The following is a 16357-nucleotide window of genomic DNA, read 5'->3' as shown; positions in this document are numbered from 1 at the left end:
AAATGATTCTATGATTCTATGATATCATGGTTGTTTTGGGTTTTTTTTAGGTTTAGGGACTATTCCGGTCCTCTTCTGTCTAGAGCTAACCTGGTGCTCTCCAGGACACTCAGGTTCTTCATCCTCCTGATCTGACACAGCCCGTGCTTGTCATGCCTGGTATCACCTTTGCACTGTGAAATGGACACAGCTTTTAACAAGCCTGGCTTTGTTAGACAAAAATGCAAGCCCTTTCATGTGATTCGGGGTTTTTCTTCCACTTATTTCTGCCCATTCTCCACCTTGCCAGATCTCATAGAAGGGATGGGAAGAACTGAGAACCACACACTGCAGCAGATGCAGGTCTGGCAGATTTCCCTTCCTGAGCACAAAATTTGCCCAGAAGCCTGATTCTTTGTGCTTTCTGCTGCACTTCACTTGTGCAATGGCCCTCCTCCCAGTCACACAGCTCCACACTGCTTTCCCCATTCCACAGCCCAGCACAGACTTCTGCAGCCACGCAGCAAAATGTGCCAGATGCATCTGCTCTCCCATGCTCCTGGGCCATACTATGTCTCATTCTGGAGCGGAACATTTTAGGCAGGGATGGGAGGTAGACCTGAAGGGAGCGTCTCTGTCTGTGGACATACACATATCAGGAGTCTGATACCATACTCATCCTGAAAGGGTAGCCAGGTGCACAAAACGCCTCCAGTGCTGGTAACATAGTTTGGTCAAGATGGATCTGGTAGTAGCCTTATGTCAGGTACACACTAGTCAACACTGCATATGCAAGAAAAAATTCATCTTCAAACAGCTTTCTAAAGAAACGATTTTTCAGCTTGTGGGGAACCTGGCTGTTAAGATGAGCTGTGCAAATCAGGAGACGAGCTCTGCTCTTTCCTTGCAGGGCTAGGCCAGGTCAGCGGTGTCCAGCAGGCGCTGCAGCGCAGCCTTTCCCGGGAGCGGCGGTACGGGAGCTCCACCTAAAGGCCCAGCTCCAGTCCCAGCTCTCTCCCAGGAAGGGAGGAAGGATCTGCAGGGATTTCGTCATGCCTGAGCCTCACGCTGAGCTCCACCAAGAAAAATGTAGGTTACTCAGCAAACGGTAGGCGCAGTCAGTAATGGTCTTTGCCTCCTTTGCAGCCGGTGTGCTGCTGACCCAGCATCATTTTCTGTTTATCACCTTTTGCGTCACTGTGTTCAAGGTCATTCATGCACTTATTTTCTCTGACATCTGTTGAGCACTATTGAGGTTTAAATACATTAAAATACATTTACAAATATATAAAAGTAGATTGGTCTGTGTCTCTCTCTGTTTCTCTTATATCTTGTTGAAAGACTTAGATATAAATGATTTCCCACAAAGCTGTGATTACCCAAGTCAAGGCCAGAAACTATATCTTTTCCCATCCTACAGTAAGCATAATCTCACCCTCCCTGGCTTTCTGTGTGTGTACACGTACACATGTACAGGTAGCTATCATTACAGTTTAAGGGGAAAAAAAACCCACAAAGTTTTAGTAACCCTAAAGTTTAGTTTTAGTAGTGAGTTTCCAACATCAGGTCGTGAAATAGTCCCAATGTTCTGGAGTTTGCAGTGCCTACAGATGAAAAGCCAGAATTAGCACACCACTCAATCTTTGAAACAAGATTTAAGAGAGGAGAGAGATGTCTTCAGTTATAGGGGAGACTGATGCATACATTTCCACCTTGAGGCTGTTTCCAAATTGGAGAGTACAGAGGAAGATAGCTACCAGCTCCTCATTGCTCAAGGCCTTAAAGGCAGCAGCAAATATAAGAAAAGAAACAACATGGGAGAAATTTGGGAACACAGGAATGGTTTCTTCCAGTGTAGGGACACTCTTGCACTCGAAAGGGACTGAAATGAGTGAGGCACTAATAACTCTAGTCCCTGGAGTGGTAAGATTTGAACATATCCATCTTACATAAAATTAGAATTGGTTTTAAGTCTGCACAGTCATGATGTAGCAGGTCACAGGTTTCTTCTTCCAACATCCCATTCCCAGTTACAAGGAACGTTTGGACAATTTCTGTATGTGACAATGTGGAGATGTGTCTGACATTAGCAGTCGTATCCCAGGAGCTCAATTGTTTCCATGTGTTAGAGTTGCAGTGTGGGTAAGGAGGAGCAAGACAGGCAAAAAGGGTGAAGAGAACTTAAATGCACATAATTCTGAATTTTCCTGTTAAGGACAGCTGACTTGTGAACATCTGATGCTGAGGACTGCCAATGTCCTGAGCAGGTGCATCACAGAACGGGATCCTTCCCCCTGCCTTCCCTACTTGCCTCCCCAATTACCCTCGGGCAGGAGGCTCTGCGGTGCTGGCCAGGGTTTGTTCTCACTGAAGTTACTGACTGCTCTCCTTCTGTGTGAATGAAAATAGAGTTAAGTCAATACAGAATACATTTTAAAAATATCACTCAGAATTCATTTAATGTTTATTCAATTAAGTATTAGTTATGAGATCTCTTCAGCTAAAGAAAATCCCTTTCTGTCATTTCATCAAAGTGTAGAATGTGGTGTCTGAGTTCTCCCAAGCATCCTCTGCTGCATTTAATCTCCTGATGTATTTTTTTCCCCAGTTACAGTCTGTGGAAAAGAATGACATTTTAAAATATAATTCCAGACATGAGGAATGGCACGATTTCTAAACACCATACACTTTTGTTGAAATTGCAATAGTCTGTCAATACTCTAAAGGGATCAAAACAAGAGTTGGGAAGATCTGCAATTTAAAAAGTAAGAGACCTATAAAAAAACACAGATGCAAGAGTAAATATAGACATGCAGCTTCATATGGAACCACTTTGATCCCTTTTATAGAAGGAGCAACAGAACTTTATGTCCGGAATATTTATTTGGCTCCAACAAGCAACCCATGATGTAACCACAGAGAGCTATTTCAGCAATCAGCTGAGGGACTTAGGGGAATTTGGGTGCCTACCATGATGTCTCACTTCAGAAGAATGACAAGTGATTCAGGCCACCTGCATGCTAGATTTTGTCCTTCTTACAAAGTGGTGAATCATAGCTGCTTTCTGAGAGCACTGGAGAGGGTCTAGGAAAGGTCTTAGCTCCTCTCCAGTTACCAGGTTCTCAGAGTGTGGTAGAAGGTTGTGAGGCTGAAGAGAGATGTTTCTGAATAGAGCCTTGTTTTGTGCATGTGTCTACATATACCCATAGACAGGAACATAGTCAAAAGATCAAGGTTTATTGCTTCTAACAGTACCAAATTGCTCCTTAATAAAGCTATGGGGCTGATTGCACGTGTGAATGTCTGGCTTACACAAAAGCGAATTTGTGTCATTTTCAAAGAGCAAAACAGACATTAATCACATAATTTCAGTAACTGAAATACTTTCCATGTGTTTTCAATACTATCTGTGTGAATTCTGCAAATTTAATTTTTAATGCACCTACCCGAGACATTTTCAGCCTCAGAGTTTCAGACAGAAGCCTCCCTGACCAGCAGAGGTTATCTCTCCTATGGGGACTACCTGGAAACTTACAGCTGCATAAAAACCTTTGGCATACAATGATGCCAATAATTGAGATTGCCAGTGCTGAGAGTGTGCTTACCTCACTCAGACTGCAATGCATTTACTGACAACTGTTTCTGGTGATTTTACCACCTCACTTTTGCACAGCTTCCAAAGGAAAATGTGCTCAACCAAGACAGTGGAATCTGATTCCAGACTCCCCTCCACTCAAACACAGGTTTTATCCTTATCTGTTACAGAGCTGGGGATTGATGCCTTCAGGGGAGAGGACCTTCCACATCTCGCCTGGAATATCAGACATTTTGGAGGCAAAACCAGACAAAGTCTCTAGTGCTTAGGTTTGGGAGCTGGGCAGGATGAATCCTGGCCCACAACATACTGCTGCTACCTAGGTGAATCTTCTATTTTGCACAGTGATTGTCTTCACTACACAACATCAGTGCTAACCTCCATTAGTTTTTGTGTCTAGGAAACCACAAAAGAATGGAAAAGAAAGCCTCAAAAGAATGGAAAATTATGAAGTCTTGAGATCCCTGTAGAGCCTGGAATAGCAATTGTGCTATTAAATGAAAACAACTCTAACTCAGGATTTGCTCTTTAATTCTTCCTAGAAAAATATCAGTTTAATATATGTAGATTACTTGGGAATGTGATTAACTGTTTTAAGTATTTCATTTTCATGGGATTTACTGTTGATTAGCATCTAAAGGAAGTATTAATTCTGAATCAGATAAATGACAGATGTCCTTTTGTTTTTTTCACACATTTTTGCTACCTAGACTGCTCCTGAATGGACTATTTAAAAAAAAATAAATAAAAAATTAAAGTACGCATTCTTGGTGCAGGCCAAACAAGATTACTTCTTCTCATTACTGAACTCACCTTTTGTATCTTAATGTACATAAGGCATCTTCTTCATGTCACGGAAACGCCTAGAACTATTTTCAGTGTATTAGCTTGCTTACTTAGATAGTTTGCAGACTAGTGATTACCTGTCCTCACTCTTTTGAACCATAAAAAAAAGACTGTGACCCCTTGCTTGTAAAATAAGAGGGATAGACACAGTGAATGTAACTGGGCCGCTACTTTCCAACACAGCCTGCTGCACTTTTCTAAGCATACCTGTCTCAACACCTCTTAGCTATAATGTAATCTATCTTAGAAGGCTCTTAGTCACTGTTACTGTGGATATAATCTATCTGTCTTTTTCCAAAGCCCTTGTATTTTAAATAACTACAGAGTCAAAGAAAGTAAGACACACACATCCCTCTTACACTGACCTTTCTAACGGCATTTGGATTTTTCAATAATATTTATGGCTCAAGTCAGAGGAAAAATTCCTTGCTAAGTAGAACTGCATTTCATGGAGGGTTTAATCCTGTTTCAGACAAATTCAGTAAGAAACCACTGTCTTTAAATATGTAGGACTAGGCATCAAAAAAACACCCATAAAAGGAAGCGCAGGGGCATCTCTTTTCTCACCTCAGGTCCTAAGAACTGAGTTTAGACACACAGAGCAGTGTCTTTTCACAAAAATATTCTGGCTGTAATTGCCTGAATTTCAGGGCATCATGGGATATTTGAAAAGACTTGGTGAACAGGTCTCAACAAAGGCTCACATGAAGGCCCAGAACAGGTTGTGGTGTACCATGGATGTCAGCAAGCTTTGCCTCTTTGTAACTGCTATGAGCACTGTAACAGTAGCTTACAAAAGCCCTGATAAAGGCCGTTGGGAGACAGCCAGGCTCAAGATCTCATCTGATAGAAGTTCTCCAAGCTCAGAGGGCAAGGTGAGGTGTAAAGTAAGTCAGTGGAACATCTCCAAGAAAGCAGCGAGTTCTGCATTTTAATGATTCATGTAAAGCCTGATCAGCAAACTGGTTTTGCATCTATGCCACTTTAAACACTTAACAGACCCGCTGAAGGTGGGAGCAGGAGAATTAAAATCTGCTAGGTCATGGTCTCTTTTGTTCTGGCAAATCACAGATTATTTCTGATAGACACAAAATGCAGTAGCCTTATAAGGCTTCTCTTACAAGCAAAGGGTACCAGCAAAGGTCTAGTATTTCCCTCTGGTCTCCATGAGTACAGTCAATCCAGATGAAACAAAACACAACCACTGCTGGGACAGGTGACTTTCAAAAGTAAGCCAAAGTGGACTCAGAGACTTAATCAAAAGAAAAGAGGATATAGAATGGTGACAGTCAAAAGTCTGTATGATATTTCATCTTGAGCAAACCACAGGATGATCACAGCTAAACCACCCTTTCTGTGATGGAAGACAGTGTCTGAAAGGTGAGGTACAGTGAGAGGAAAAAGGGAGCAAGCCTTCTCATTCAAATCCCAGTGAGAGGATGCTTTAGCAAATTAAAAACCCCACAACATTATCTGGACAACTAGACGTTGCCCTCCCTGTTGTTCAATTTAAGAAGCACTTACATAGTAGTCTGACTTGAAAACCAGAGCTTACGTATCCAGAATGGTGTCAGGCTAAGAAATCAGGAAACCATTTCATCTGCAAGCACCATCTAGGCTCTTTCTTGCCATGAGCCATATCCTGTAATTTTTACCTGAAGCCTCATTTTATTTTCCTCCAATACACCTCCTAAATTTTAACATCAGTAGCACTTGTGCACTTCATTCGGCATGTACTTGCCTGAAATATTGACAAAAAAAAGTATAACAGTATATACTTATAGCTGAATTTGGGGCTTTTGGTTTTGAAGAATAGCCTCTCCTTTCCTTAAATGTTAATATGAAGATTGCCTGACAAAGCCAAAAGGAGAATGTGAAAATTTGATTAATTTTTTTAATATCACGCTCTAGCTATTTACATGTATGTTTTGTTTTGTCCGTCATAATTTCTGTTATATTCCTTCCATGCATTTATTCAACTCAACAGTTAAATTGGATAACGTTAAAGTCACCTCAACATTTATGGCTGGCAACAGCCTTTGTGGTCACAAGGCAATGATTTCATGAGAGGAATTGAGCAGAAGTGTAAGGAATGTGGAGTGTGAGAAGGGGAGAAATAAAAACTTTTGTTGAAACATGAATATCTTCTGTGAGACCAATTGGACCAATTATAGCTATGGCACTGTATTAGCGAGGGGATGTGGGAATAAATACCAGCCAAGCTCTCCTCTCACTATAAATATTGTCTTTTTTTTCTAAATCGGCTCAGGCATGCTCTCTGGTCAAACCCCTCCTCCCTCCTTACCAGAGAAACATGATCAGGACCACACTGCTCTGCCATGTCCCAGCCAGCCAGCAGAGCTGCTTGCAGCTGTGTAGGAGCACCACAAACTGTCACCTGATTTCAGTGTCACAGCCCCCCTGCATCCCGTTTTGCACCAGCAAAGGAGGCCAGTGGCAGCACGACCCAGGGGGAGGTGATGCTGGATATAGCAGTTACCCTTCAAACATTCCCCATTCCTTAGATGGCTGCATAGCATTGCTTGTGTGCAGCAGTCTCTATACCCACGTGTAGAGGTCACGCGTGTTTTGCAGTGTAGTTATTTGGTTATCAAAGGTATTGCTGATGTTTCAGATAAGGGCTGGAATTTTCTATATATAATTAACAGTAGGGGGTGGTGCTTTTTTGACTAATGGGATTTTTAGATGCTAGAGGTTGGAAGAGAGTGGAAAAAAATTGCACATTTGATCTTTCATATAAAGTGGTCTGGTGATAATGCCTGGCTCACACTCCCTGCACTCACCCTTTGATGTTCAGACCATGCATCAGATGTGAAAAGAATGACTGACAGGGCTGAAACAATGCATGGTGTCTAATGAGCTCACTGGGGCTCATCACTCCCAGTTTTGACATTTCAACCTGAGCCACTCAGCTTCTAACAGTTTGTTTCACCCTTTTGTTTGCTCGCAGCCCTGTGTTGTTGAGAACTGGCCAGCTCCAAGTCATCTCTGGAAGACAGGGACAGTTCTTCCCATGTGTCACAAATCTCTCTAACAGATGTCTGCACGTACTTGTGCCACGTCACTTTCCACTACTGACTGCCTTCATATCCCATACATATTTGACGTGAGGAGGCATTGGCAAAGAATTTTGGCTTTGCTCAAGCAGCTGCAGTAAGTCCTGTGTAGACCACAGGATGGCTGCCCTCCCTGGCAGACCTTGGGGATCCCCTGCAACATCAGCATGCATCCTCAAGCTGCTGTGTATGACATTTGCTGCAGACTGGATGGTGTTGAACAGATGGACCAAACTCTGGGCTTAGATAGGACTTCTCCTCCTTACCATGGGGCCCTGCCAGACATTGTTGTGCAGGGACTGTGCACACAGTTGCTACTGAGAGATAGAAAGTGCCCTGGCTCTGAATCCTTGCACAGCAAAGATGCTCTCAACATCTTCAGGACTTCTATCAAAAAAATTGCTTATCCAGGTTTAAAAGAACATCACAAACATATTGCTAACTGACGGGATACTGCCATAAGGAGATAAGAACTGTAATGTGAGATAAGAACTGTTACATTGTTTCCTTGCAGTCATAGCCCCTTGTTAATGGAAGAGCAACAGAATTTCTGTGCAAATACTATTCCAAAACTTGGGATCCTGTGTTATTTTGAGATAATTTCACCCTGTCAATCACTGCAATTGATTCAGCTCCTTGAGGCATTTCTTTCTGCAGTGGTTCTACAGGGGAAAGCAGCTCATGGCCTCACTTGCTCCTTACAGAGAAGTGCTGGCTGCTCCCGCTCTGCAGGATCCTGCAGCTCTGCTGACCTGGCTGTGGGACAGCTTCACCTACAGGGCTTTCACTAACTCCACCACAGTCTCCTACATCCTTGTGTGCACGCAAAAGATGTGTGGGTGTATGGACTAGCCAAGAGCTTTGCCTTTCCCTGAGCAGATGCCAAGCTGGTTGGTGAGTTTACCAGGATCCCGGCTAGCAGATAATTAAGTAAATTGAAGCACAGCCTTTGTGGTCAAGTAGATAACACTGGGACTCAGGCTCTGCTTTGAAATTCCTATAGGCACATCAGTGTGACTCCCTTTGTTTGTAATTGCCTGTCTTTAAAAGGCAAAATGGTATTCACTCAATGGCCCAAGAGTTATAGATGAAAATAAGTCCTAGGTTTGGTCATTATTTTGATAGCTCTGGCTCTATGCGTCAACAGACCTACTCAAGTTAAGAAAAGACTCTGTTTAGTATGTGTCATTTTAATCTTCAATTAGTTTTTAGCATTTGAATAATGGCTTTTCTGACAGAAGTGATGTGTCACATTTCCAGGCTTTTGGAGGGCAACAATAAGTCTCATGACCTTTCACTTCTCAAGAGTCACTCAGTCACTGATGCTGCACACTGCAAATAATCATTTCAGCTGGCTGGGGCTGGCTAATCCCAGGGCAACATTTCATATCCAGTTCGCTTTTCAGTGATTTGTAATTTCTGCTAAACCACAAAGTTATCCAGCACTTGGCTGCTAGATCAGTAACGGATAACCCCTGCCAACAGCAGAGCTTGTTCTGAAGGCCAGTATAACCAGGAGACTGAGAATAAATGGGTAGGTTAAGGAGTTGTATGTGGGAACTGATGCCCGTACTCTGTCCAGATGCCAGCTTCCAGAGTGCAGTGCTGTCACCCAGCTGACCTTCCTTTCCTTTCCCCTGCTGCCCTTGGCCTAAAGTAGAAGCACATCTCTGTAGTCAGAGCTGAGCCTGAAAAAGAAGAAACTCACAAAAATATCCTTTCAGAAAAAAAGAAAGGATTCTTAAAACCAAGTCCTCGTGCTTTTGTCTGCGTCACAACCCACACTTCAGTACCGGCAGCATCCAGGGCCCCAGGATGTTTTACACTTCAGCTCTCAGATCCACTCCAGCCTGGTAAGTCCTGTCCTCGCTGCAGTGGTATGCTGGGGGCAGTGGTCTCACCTTGGATTCCTTCTCAGGAGCCTTCCGCAGCAGCAGCAGCATCCCAGTGCCCTCCCTGCTGTGGCAGGTAGGTCCCTAGGAGTTGCACTCCTCGCAGTGGCAGGAGAGGATGTAGCGGTAGGTGGCAGTGAGCCGCATGCCCCCGGAGCAGCGCAGCCGCATGGCCTTCAGCTTGGAGGTCTGGGGCCGGCAGCAGTGGCAGGTGGAGCGGAAAGGCTGCTTCAGGACGGTGCTGAAGGAAACCATCGGCTCCGAGCGTGACATCTGGCTGCAGCGTCCTTCGCAGCGAGCCAGCAGCACCATCTGCGAAGAAAAAGACGTGGGTTAGGAAGTATGCCCCTTGCCTGCCAGCGCACAGCTAACGCCAGCGGACGGGTTCCTTCTTCCAGCCTGGCTGCTCTTTCTCTGCTTACTGCATCCTCCACCTTGGTGAGGTCACCCAGCCCCACAGACTGCATTTCTCCTGGGCTGCGCCTGAGAGAGCAGAGGAGGTAACGCGGGCAGGAGGAAAAGCAAAGCTCCCTCCTGGAGTCCCAGGTGCCAACTTCAATAAGGACTAGGGGGCCTGGTTTTCTGAAAGCTGCCTTCAGGGCTCCAAACAATCACAGCCAGTCCTTCTTTCCAGGCACGGTGACTGTAACAGTGACTTGCTGACCCCAGATTTGTGGCAGACAGACCCTTAAAACATCCACCAGACTGATCCTTTGGTTGGATATTTTCCAGTGTTTTGAGCGTATATACTAGACACCAGCAGAACTGGTCCTCAGTGCCACTGAATGTCTCAAATGCTTAGATATATAAATATTTAAGGTAGAAATATAAATAAGATGCTCAGTTTATTGCTTCTAAATAAGTAAGTTTCCAATTCCCACCTTTTACAAAGATCATCTTGAATATGTATTTGCAGTTGTCACAGAATCTTAGAATGGTTTGTGTTGGAAGGGACCTTAAAACCCATCTATTTCCAACCCCCTTGCCATAGGCAGGGACACTTTCCACTAGACCAGGCTGCTTAAAGCACCATCCAACCTGGCCTTGAACACTTGCAGGAAGGGGGTATCAACAACCTCTCTGGTCAACCTGTTACAGTGTCTCACCACCCTCACATTCAAAAAATTCTTCTTTATATCTACCTTCTTCCAGTTTAAAACCATTACCCTTCAACCTGTCACTACACCCCCTGATTAAGAGTCACTCCCCATCTTTCCTCTAGTCCCCCTTTCAGGTACTGGAAGGTCTCTATAAGGTCTCCCTGAAGCCTTCTCTTTTCAAGTCTGATCAACACCAACTCTCTCAGCCTGTCCTCACAGGAGAGGTGCTCCATCCCCTTGATCATCTTTGTGGTCCTCCTCTGGACCCATTTGAGCAGGTCCATATCATTCTTACACTGGGGACCCCAGAGCTGAATGCAGTGTTCTGCATAGCGTGAGGCACTGAAAATGTAAACAAGACGAACTTGTTGGCAAATATGAGGGTTCACTAATAAGATTTTCCAAAAGCAGTGCAGACTCCCTGATCCTTCTCCTGAGTTCACCATCTGAGCTGTGGCTATAACAACGTAACTTCGTAACAGGAGCAAGCCCATGGGGAGTCGTCTACTCCCCAGTGACCCCTTGTTGAGCAGAGATGGATAGAGTCTCACAGGCTCTGTAACATGGAAAGTGTCTTCTAAAGCTCAGGCAATCATGTGCTTAGAAACAGCTCTTACCACCTTGATAACTGGTAATTGATAGACAAGGTTGAACAAACTCATACCTTAATGGGGAATGAAATATTAAGTCCATATCAGCTAATTCTGCTTAACCAGCACAAATTTCAGATTCATCTTATTGTATCATCCAAAAAAGGTCAAAATGAGAAAGTAGGCAGTGAAACAGTTGTAAGTCTATCCTATAACCAAGGAAGAAAACTATATCTTAACCATTGTGCACAGATTCCATGTTTTTTCCAGACAATCTAAAAGGATAACTACATGTGTGACAGCACATATTTTACAATGTTAATCCTTTTTCAGCTTCTTTCACTACACATGCTCAACTGGCTGCAAATATCCAAGTCTTGTAACCAAGTGTGTCAAATGCTTTATTTCCTCTTTAGTCAGTCATGAGAGAGAAAGAGAGAGATAATATTCCTGGTATCAAGTAGGAAATACAGTACTGTCTATGTCCATGGGAAAGGCACAGGTCATCCATTGTACAGCGCTTAAAAATTACTCTTCCAAGAGTACTTTCATGCTAAATGGTTTGCTTGGAGGCATATTAATATATTGATAACTGTGCTTCCAGTCAACACAGACAGATCACAAGGAAGGCATCATAATGTGCTGATGATCTGGAGTTGGTACCATCCTGTTTCTTGGCTTAATTAAGAGATTGCTTCTTGTTGCTCTCTAACAAATTTGCCATCCTTCATGATTTGTAGCATAAATTTATGGTCCCCTTCCTGTGATGCTGCATATTGATAAGCCAATTCACTCCAGCTGTTAGTAATAATATGGCGGGAAGGAAATTTCAATGTGCTGTTGAGCCACACGCTGGCTTTAGATGTATCAGCTATGTCAAAGTCCTTAATAACAGTATTTTTAGCATATACCAATGAGAGTAAGGAAAGGAAAAATCAGTAGTGCTAGCACCCCATTGCTGACAGTTGAAGATCCCCTTTTTTCCCCTTGATAAACAAAATTCACCAGGACAGGCAGGCAGGTGTTGAAGTAGATGCACAAGTATATCTAATCCTGCCTGTATGGTGCTTTGCCAATGACCAGGCCTAACAGGAACGATACAACCAGCAGGAAGAGAATCCAATACGCAGACTGTATTGTAGACACAAACGTTATGATATGAGTGACTGCCGGGGGTACAAACAGATCAATCAGCTGGTACATAAATGACACCACCCCCAGCAATCCCACAAAAGATGTGACTTGGCCCACAACAGGTGGTACAAACAGTGAACCGAGGTTTCCCATAGTTGGCATGGGAAACAGCCAGACCAGCAAGTTAAATACATAAGAGAAAGGTGACCACATGGCGACTCTCACCCGATCAGCCCGCGTTCGCAAAGGTCTAAACAGACTGGGGTCCAGCTCCAGGGAGAGTCAGGAGGTCTGCCCTGAACCAGGACGCTCTGTGGAGTGCACTCCACAGACAGACACTCCTGACTCCCTGCAAGTGGTCCCAGCTTTTATCCCCAAGCAGACACCTGACCTTTGTCAACTCAATGTGGGACCCCTGGGGCTCATTTCCCTTATGGCTCTCCCTGCAGGGCCGGCCGCACCCTGAGGGGAAGCTATAAGGCAAACTCACCACCTCTTTATGAAGGGCTGTGGGAATCACCCATATGTCAACCTTAATTCGGGGCTCGGGGTTCAAACCCCAACATTTCATATGGTAAAGGAAAAACAGCAGATTGGGACAGTTAAAACAGTTGGTTCCCTTCCCAGTGTCTGGACAGCTCTTGTTAGGTCCCCCACTTTGATTAGTTCACCAGACTGTGTGCACTCTCTGTCACAGGCTATTCCCAAGCATTTGGCTGAAGAGGAGGGCAAAGAGCAATCCAATGGCAGCTGGCAATTGCTTTGAGGTTGCAAAGACAATGGGGCCAAACTCTCCTCAGGAGTGTCAAAGAGTGACATGCAATGGCTCCAAGTTGCTTTCAGGGAGTTTCAGAGGACCTCCAGAGTCCCATCCAACCAACACGTCTATGATTCTGTGATTTCAGCCCAAATAAGACAGCACGTGTTACTGTATGGTGGAGGTGACTTATAGTGCTTCTGGAGCTGGAACAGTTAGTCATTTCTGGTACCTAAGGAGTTTTTATGGCACCCATCTGCTCCTGTATTGGCAGGTACCTTCAGAAATGCCAGGGAAAAAAAACAAACAGACAGACAGACAAACAAAAAACCCACACCCAAGGAACAGGATTAAGGAATACAGAAGAGTTGCACCAGTGTAATGGTAAAACAGAATTATCTGATGTGCCAATATCTGTCTCTCAATACATTTCTTACAAACAACAAGCTTTCTAATGCAAATCCAGTCAATATTTCTTCAATGTGCAACTGCATTTAGATTTACTTAGGAAGCCTTGTCTTTAAAAACACGTTTTAGTCTGTTGAGACTCTAATTTTAATCTCAAATTCTCCTATTACTTAGTTTTTCATAAGAGTATGGTCAGTATTCATACTACATAAAGTTACAGTGTGGGATTTATGCCCTGTTTTTGGATGACAATGTAAACTTTTAAAATGGCATAGCACCATGGGTATCAAGTCAAACTTGCAGGATAAAAAGAATTCAGATTTCCCATTTTGATAGCTTTCTGAGCTTCTGGGCTAACCTGAAGTCCTCAGCGAAATTTAACCTTGTCCTCTTCCTCATCAATCCAGAACAGCAGCAGTGGATTATGGCAGGTGTGTAAATGAGCTGGGAATAGCATGTACTTTAAAAGCTTTGCCTTGCCATTTAATCAATCGCACCAGCTGTTTATTGCATTGTATACTGTAGAGCAATAGAGATTATCACCTAAATAATTAGTAATGCTATGATGGCATAGCACAGTAATACAGTGGGTGTATATATAGTAAAAACGTGTGGGTATTTTATAACCTGATACGTGTGCCCCTTGGCTCCCTCGTCCCACACACATGATCTTGAGCATGTCACCTTGTGATGCTGGATCCAGAAGCACAGCATGTTACAGTGTGGGGACCACGGGCATCTCATGTGTGAGCAACTAGGGAAGAATAAGTTTTCTTATTTAAAATCAGCAGTCTTATAGGTATCTGGAAGGCCACAGAAGAGCAATGCGAATCTGAGGTAATATTTTATTCTGATCATTTGAGCCATGTTCTGGAAATTCAGAAGCTGTGAGCTAGTTTGTTATTAATAGTGTTTGTAGTTCTCTTTTCCTCACTCTTCACAAGGTGAAGCCCAAAAGCAGATGGGATGAGATGCATGAGAACAGACTTTCACACAGTACCTGTGGCCTGGCTGCAAAGGAGACATTAGTGAAAATCTCCTGAGCTACCTCATGAATAAACGTCTTCAAACATTTGCTAAATCTTTCTTCATCTGACCCGTGTCTCTCTGGGCTGGATTCTTTAGTGCAAGGCTGCCAGCGGCAGCACGTTTCTGGCACATCTGGAGGAAGCACTTGTGACAGCCAGTACTGTAGTTTAGGAGGCTCTGGTTGCAGCAGCAAGGTGATCCAGCACATCAGTGAAGATCAGTGGGTCTCCGTGACAGAGGTCAGGCAGAATCCAATATGGTCAGGAAAGGCGATACCTCATGAGCTGATACAAACATTTCCTTCAAGTCAAATGAAAATACTGTTCCTCTGGAACCTTTTCCCATCCCTCTTTTGTGTCTCTTTTACACGTTTTGTTACTATAATTGACTATGTTTCCAAGGGCTTTGGAAACCTGTTTTCAACATCTGCCTAAGGTCACAAGGATTTTAATGATTAAATTACATTGAGTGGATGTTTCCAAATGTAACAAAACTACTTCCCATGTGGGTACAATTGGCAGCCTCTGCATGTCCTCCATTGGACATGATCCATTTTTAACCAAGATGGACAGCAAACATAATATGTCTTGCAATTTCTGAAGCCATTTTTAACTTCTGTAATTCTGTGCTGCACTGAAAGGGAAATCATACAGAGTGGAAAAGGGTGGCTCGGTGGAACCGATGTGTCACACCAAAAAACGGCAAAGTCTCTGCTTGACATCGTCAGTCCAAGTTTCACAATGGAAAATTGGTGGAAATACGAGGTAGCTTATTCCCACAGCTACTCCTGCAGAACCTTCCTTTTTTTGAGTTGTTTATATTTATCACAAAATATATATTGGAACAGATATTGCAACTAATTTACATTAGCATGTCTAATATCAGTCTATGTTGATATATATGCTAGATCCAGAACAGAAGCTATATGTCTATGTGGATGATTCAGATTCTTGAGATCTTAAAAAAAAAAAAGAGCTTGACTTAACAAACAAGGAGAAGTTTTCTAGGAAATGTCAAAATTATATTGCTTTATATGGAAAATGTTTTCATTTTCCATTTCTTGAGAAAGTCCATACATCTTGCAGTATTCTTCAACTATTCTTGAAACTGTTGCGGAATTTGGGAAGCCATGAGATGTGGTAATATTTTCAAACACGATCTCCATTAAAGGCTTGACTTTAAAAAGTCACTGACATTTTTGCAGTCAGAGTTACAAATGTTTATGTCAACAGCTTTTTTCTCAAAGCTCAGTTTTGAAATAATATGGTTCTCATTACAATGCATTCTGTGTTCTCATTTCTATCGGTCCTGTTCCTAGAGGCATGATTGCTTTACTCTGTCATTAGGGTTGCAAAGAAATTGAGTTGCTAATGAGTTCCGTTCCTTTCCTCCTCTCCTCTCCTCTCCTCTCTTCTCCTCTCCTCTCTTCTCCTCTCCTCTCCTCTCCTCTCCTCAGAAAAGCAACTCTCTCTCTGATGTCAGTGGCAGACAGAGGTTTAAGAAAAACCCAGAGGATGGTGATGGTGACGGCAGAGTGAGAAAGGCAGCCAAAGAGTGAAAGGGCTACACTGAGATGTACAAGAGTCTGCCAGATCCAGCAGCACATCCCAGACACAGAATCACAGAATGTCTGGGCTGGAAGGAACCTCCAAACGTCATCTAGTCCAACCCCCCTGCCATAAGCAGGGACATCTCCAACTACATCAAGCTACTCAGAGCTTCATATAGCCTGATCTTGAACGTCCACAGGGATTGGGCCTCCACCACCTGTCTGTGGAACCTATTCCAGTGGTCTATCACCTTCATACTGAAGAACTTTTTCCTAACAACAAACCTAAACCTACCCTTTTCTAGCTTAAAGCCATTACCCGTCATCCTGTCACTACAAACCCATGTGAATAGTCCCTCCCCTTTCTTCATGTGGGCCCCTTTCAGGTACTAGAAGGTTGC

General features: G+C 43.5%; 1 protein-coding gene across 1 annotated transcript; it reads right to left on the bottom strand.

Annotated features, from left to right (window-relative positions):
* Nucleotides 1-9473: 9473 nt before the first annotated feature.
* Nucleotides 9474-9710, bottom strand: NDP (Norrie disease (pseudoglioma); the record flags this gene model as incomplete). Its single annotated transcript, XM_008946667.1, has 1 exon — nt 9474-9710. A coding segment is annotated over one exon (237 nt), but the record flags the coding sequence as incomplete, so codon positions are not given.
* Between the last annotated feature and the right edge of the window lie 6647 nt (nt 9711-16357).

The sequence above is a fragment of the Merops nubicus genome, unplaced genomic scaffold (genome assembly GCF_000691845.1).
Source record: "Merops nubicus isolate BGI_N331 unplaced genomic scaffold, ASM69184v1 Scaffold45678, whole genome shotgun sequence".
Classification (NCBI taxonomy): domain Eukaryota; kingdom Metazoa; phylum Chordata; class Aves; order Coraciiformes; family Meropidae; genus Merops; species Merops nubicus.
The sequence above is the reverse complement of the archived record's forward strand: the minus strand, read 5'-3'. Positions and strand labels throughout refer to the sequence as shown.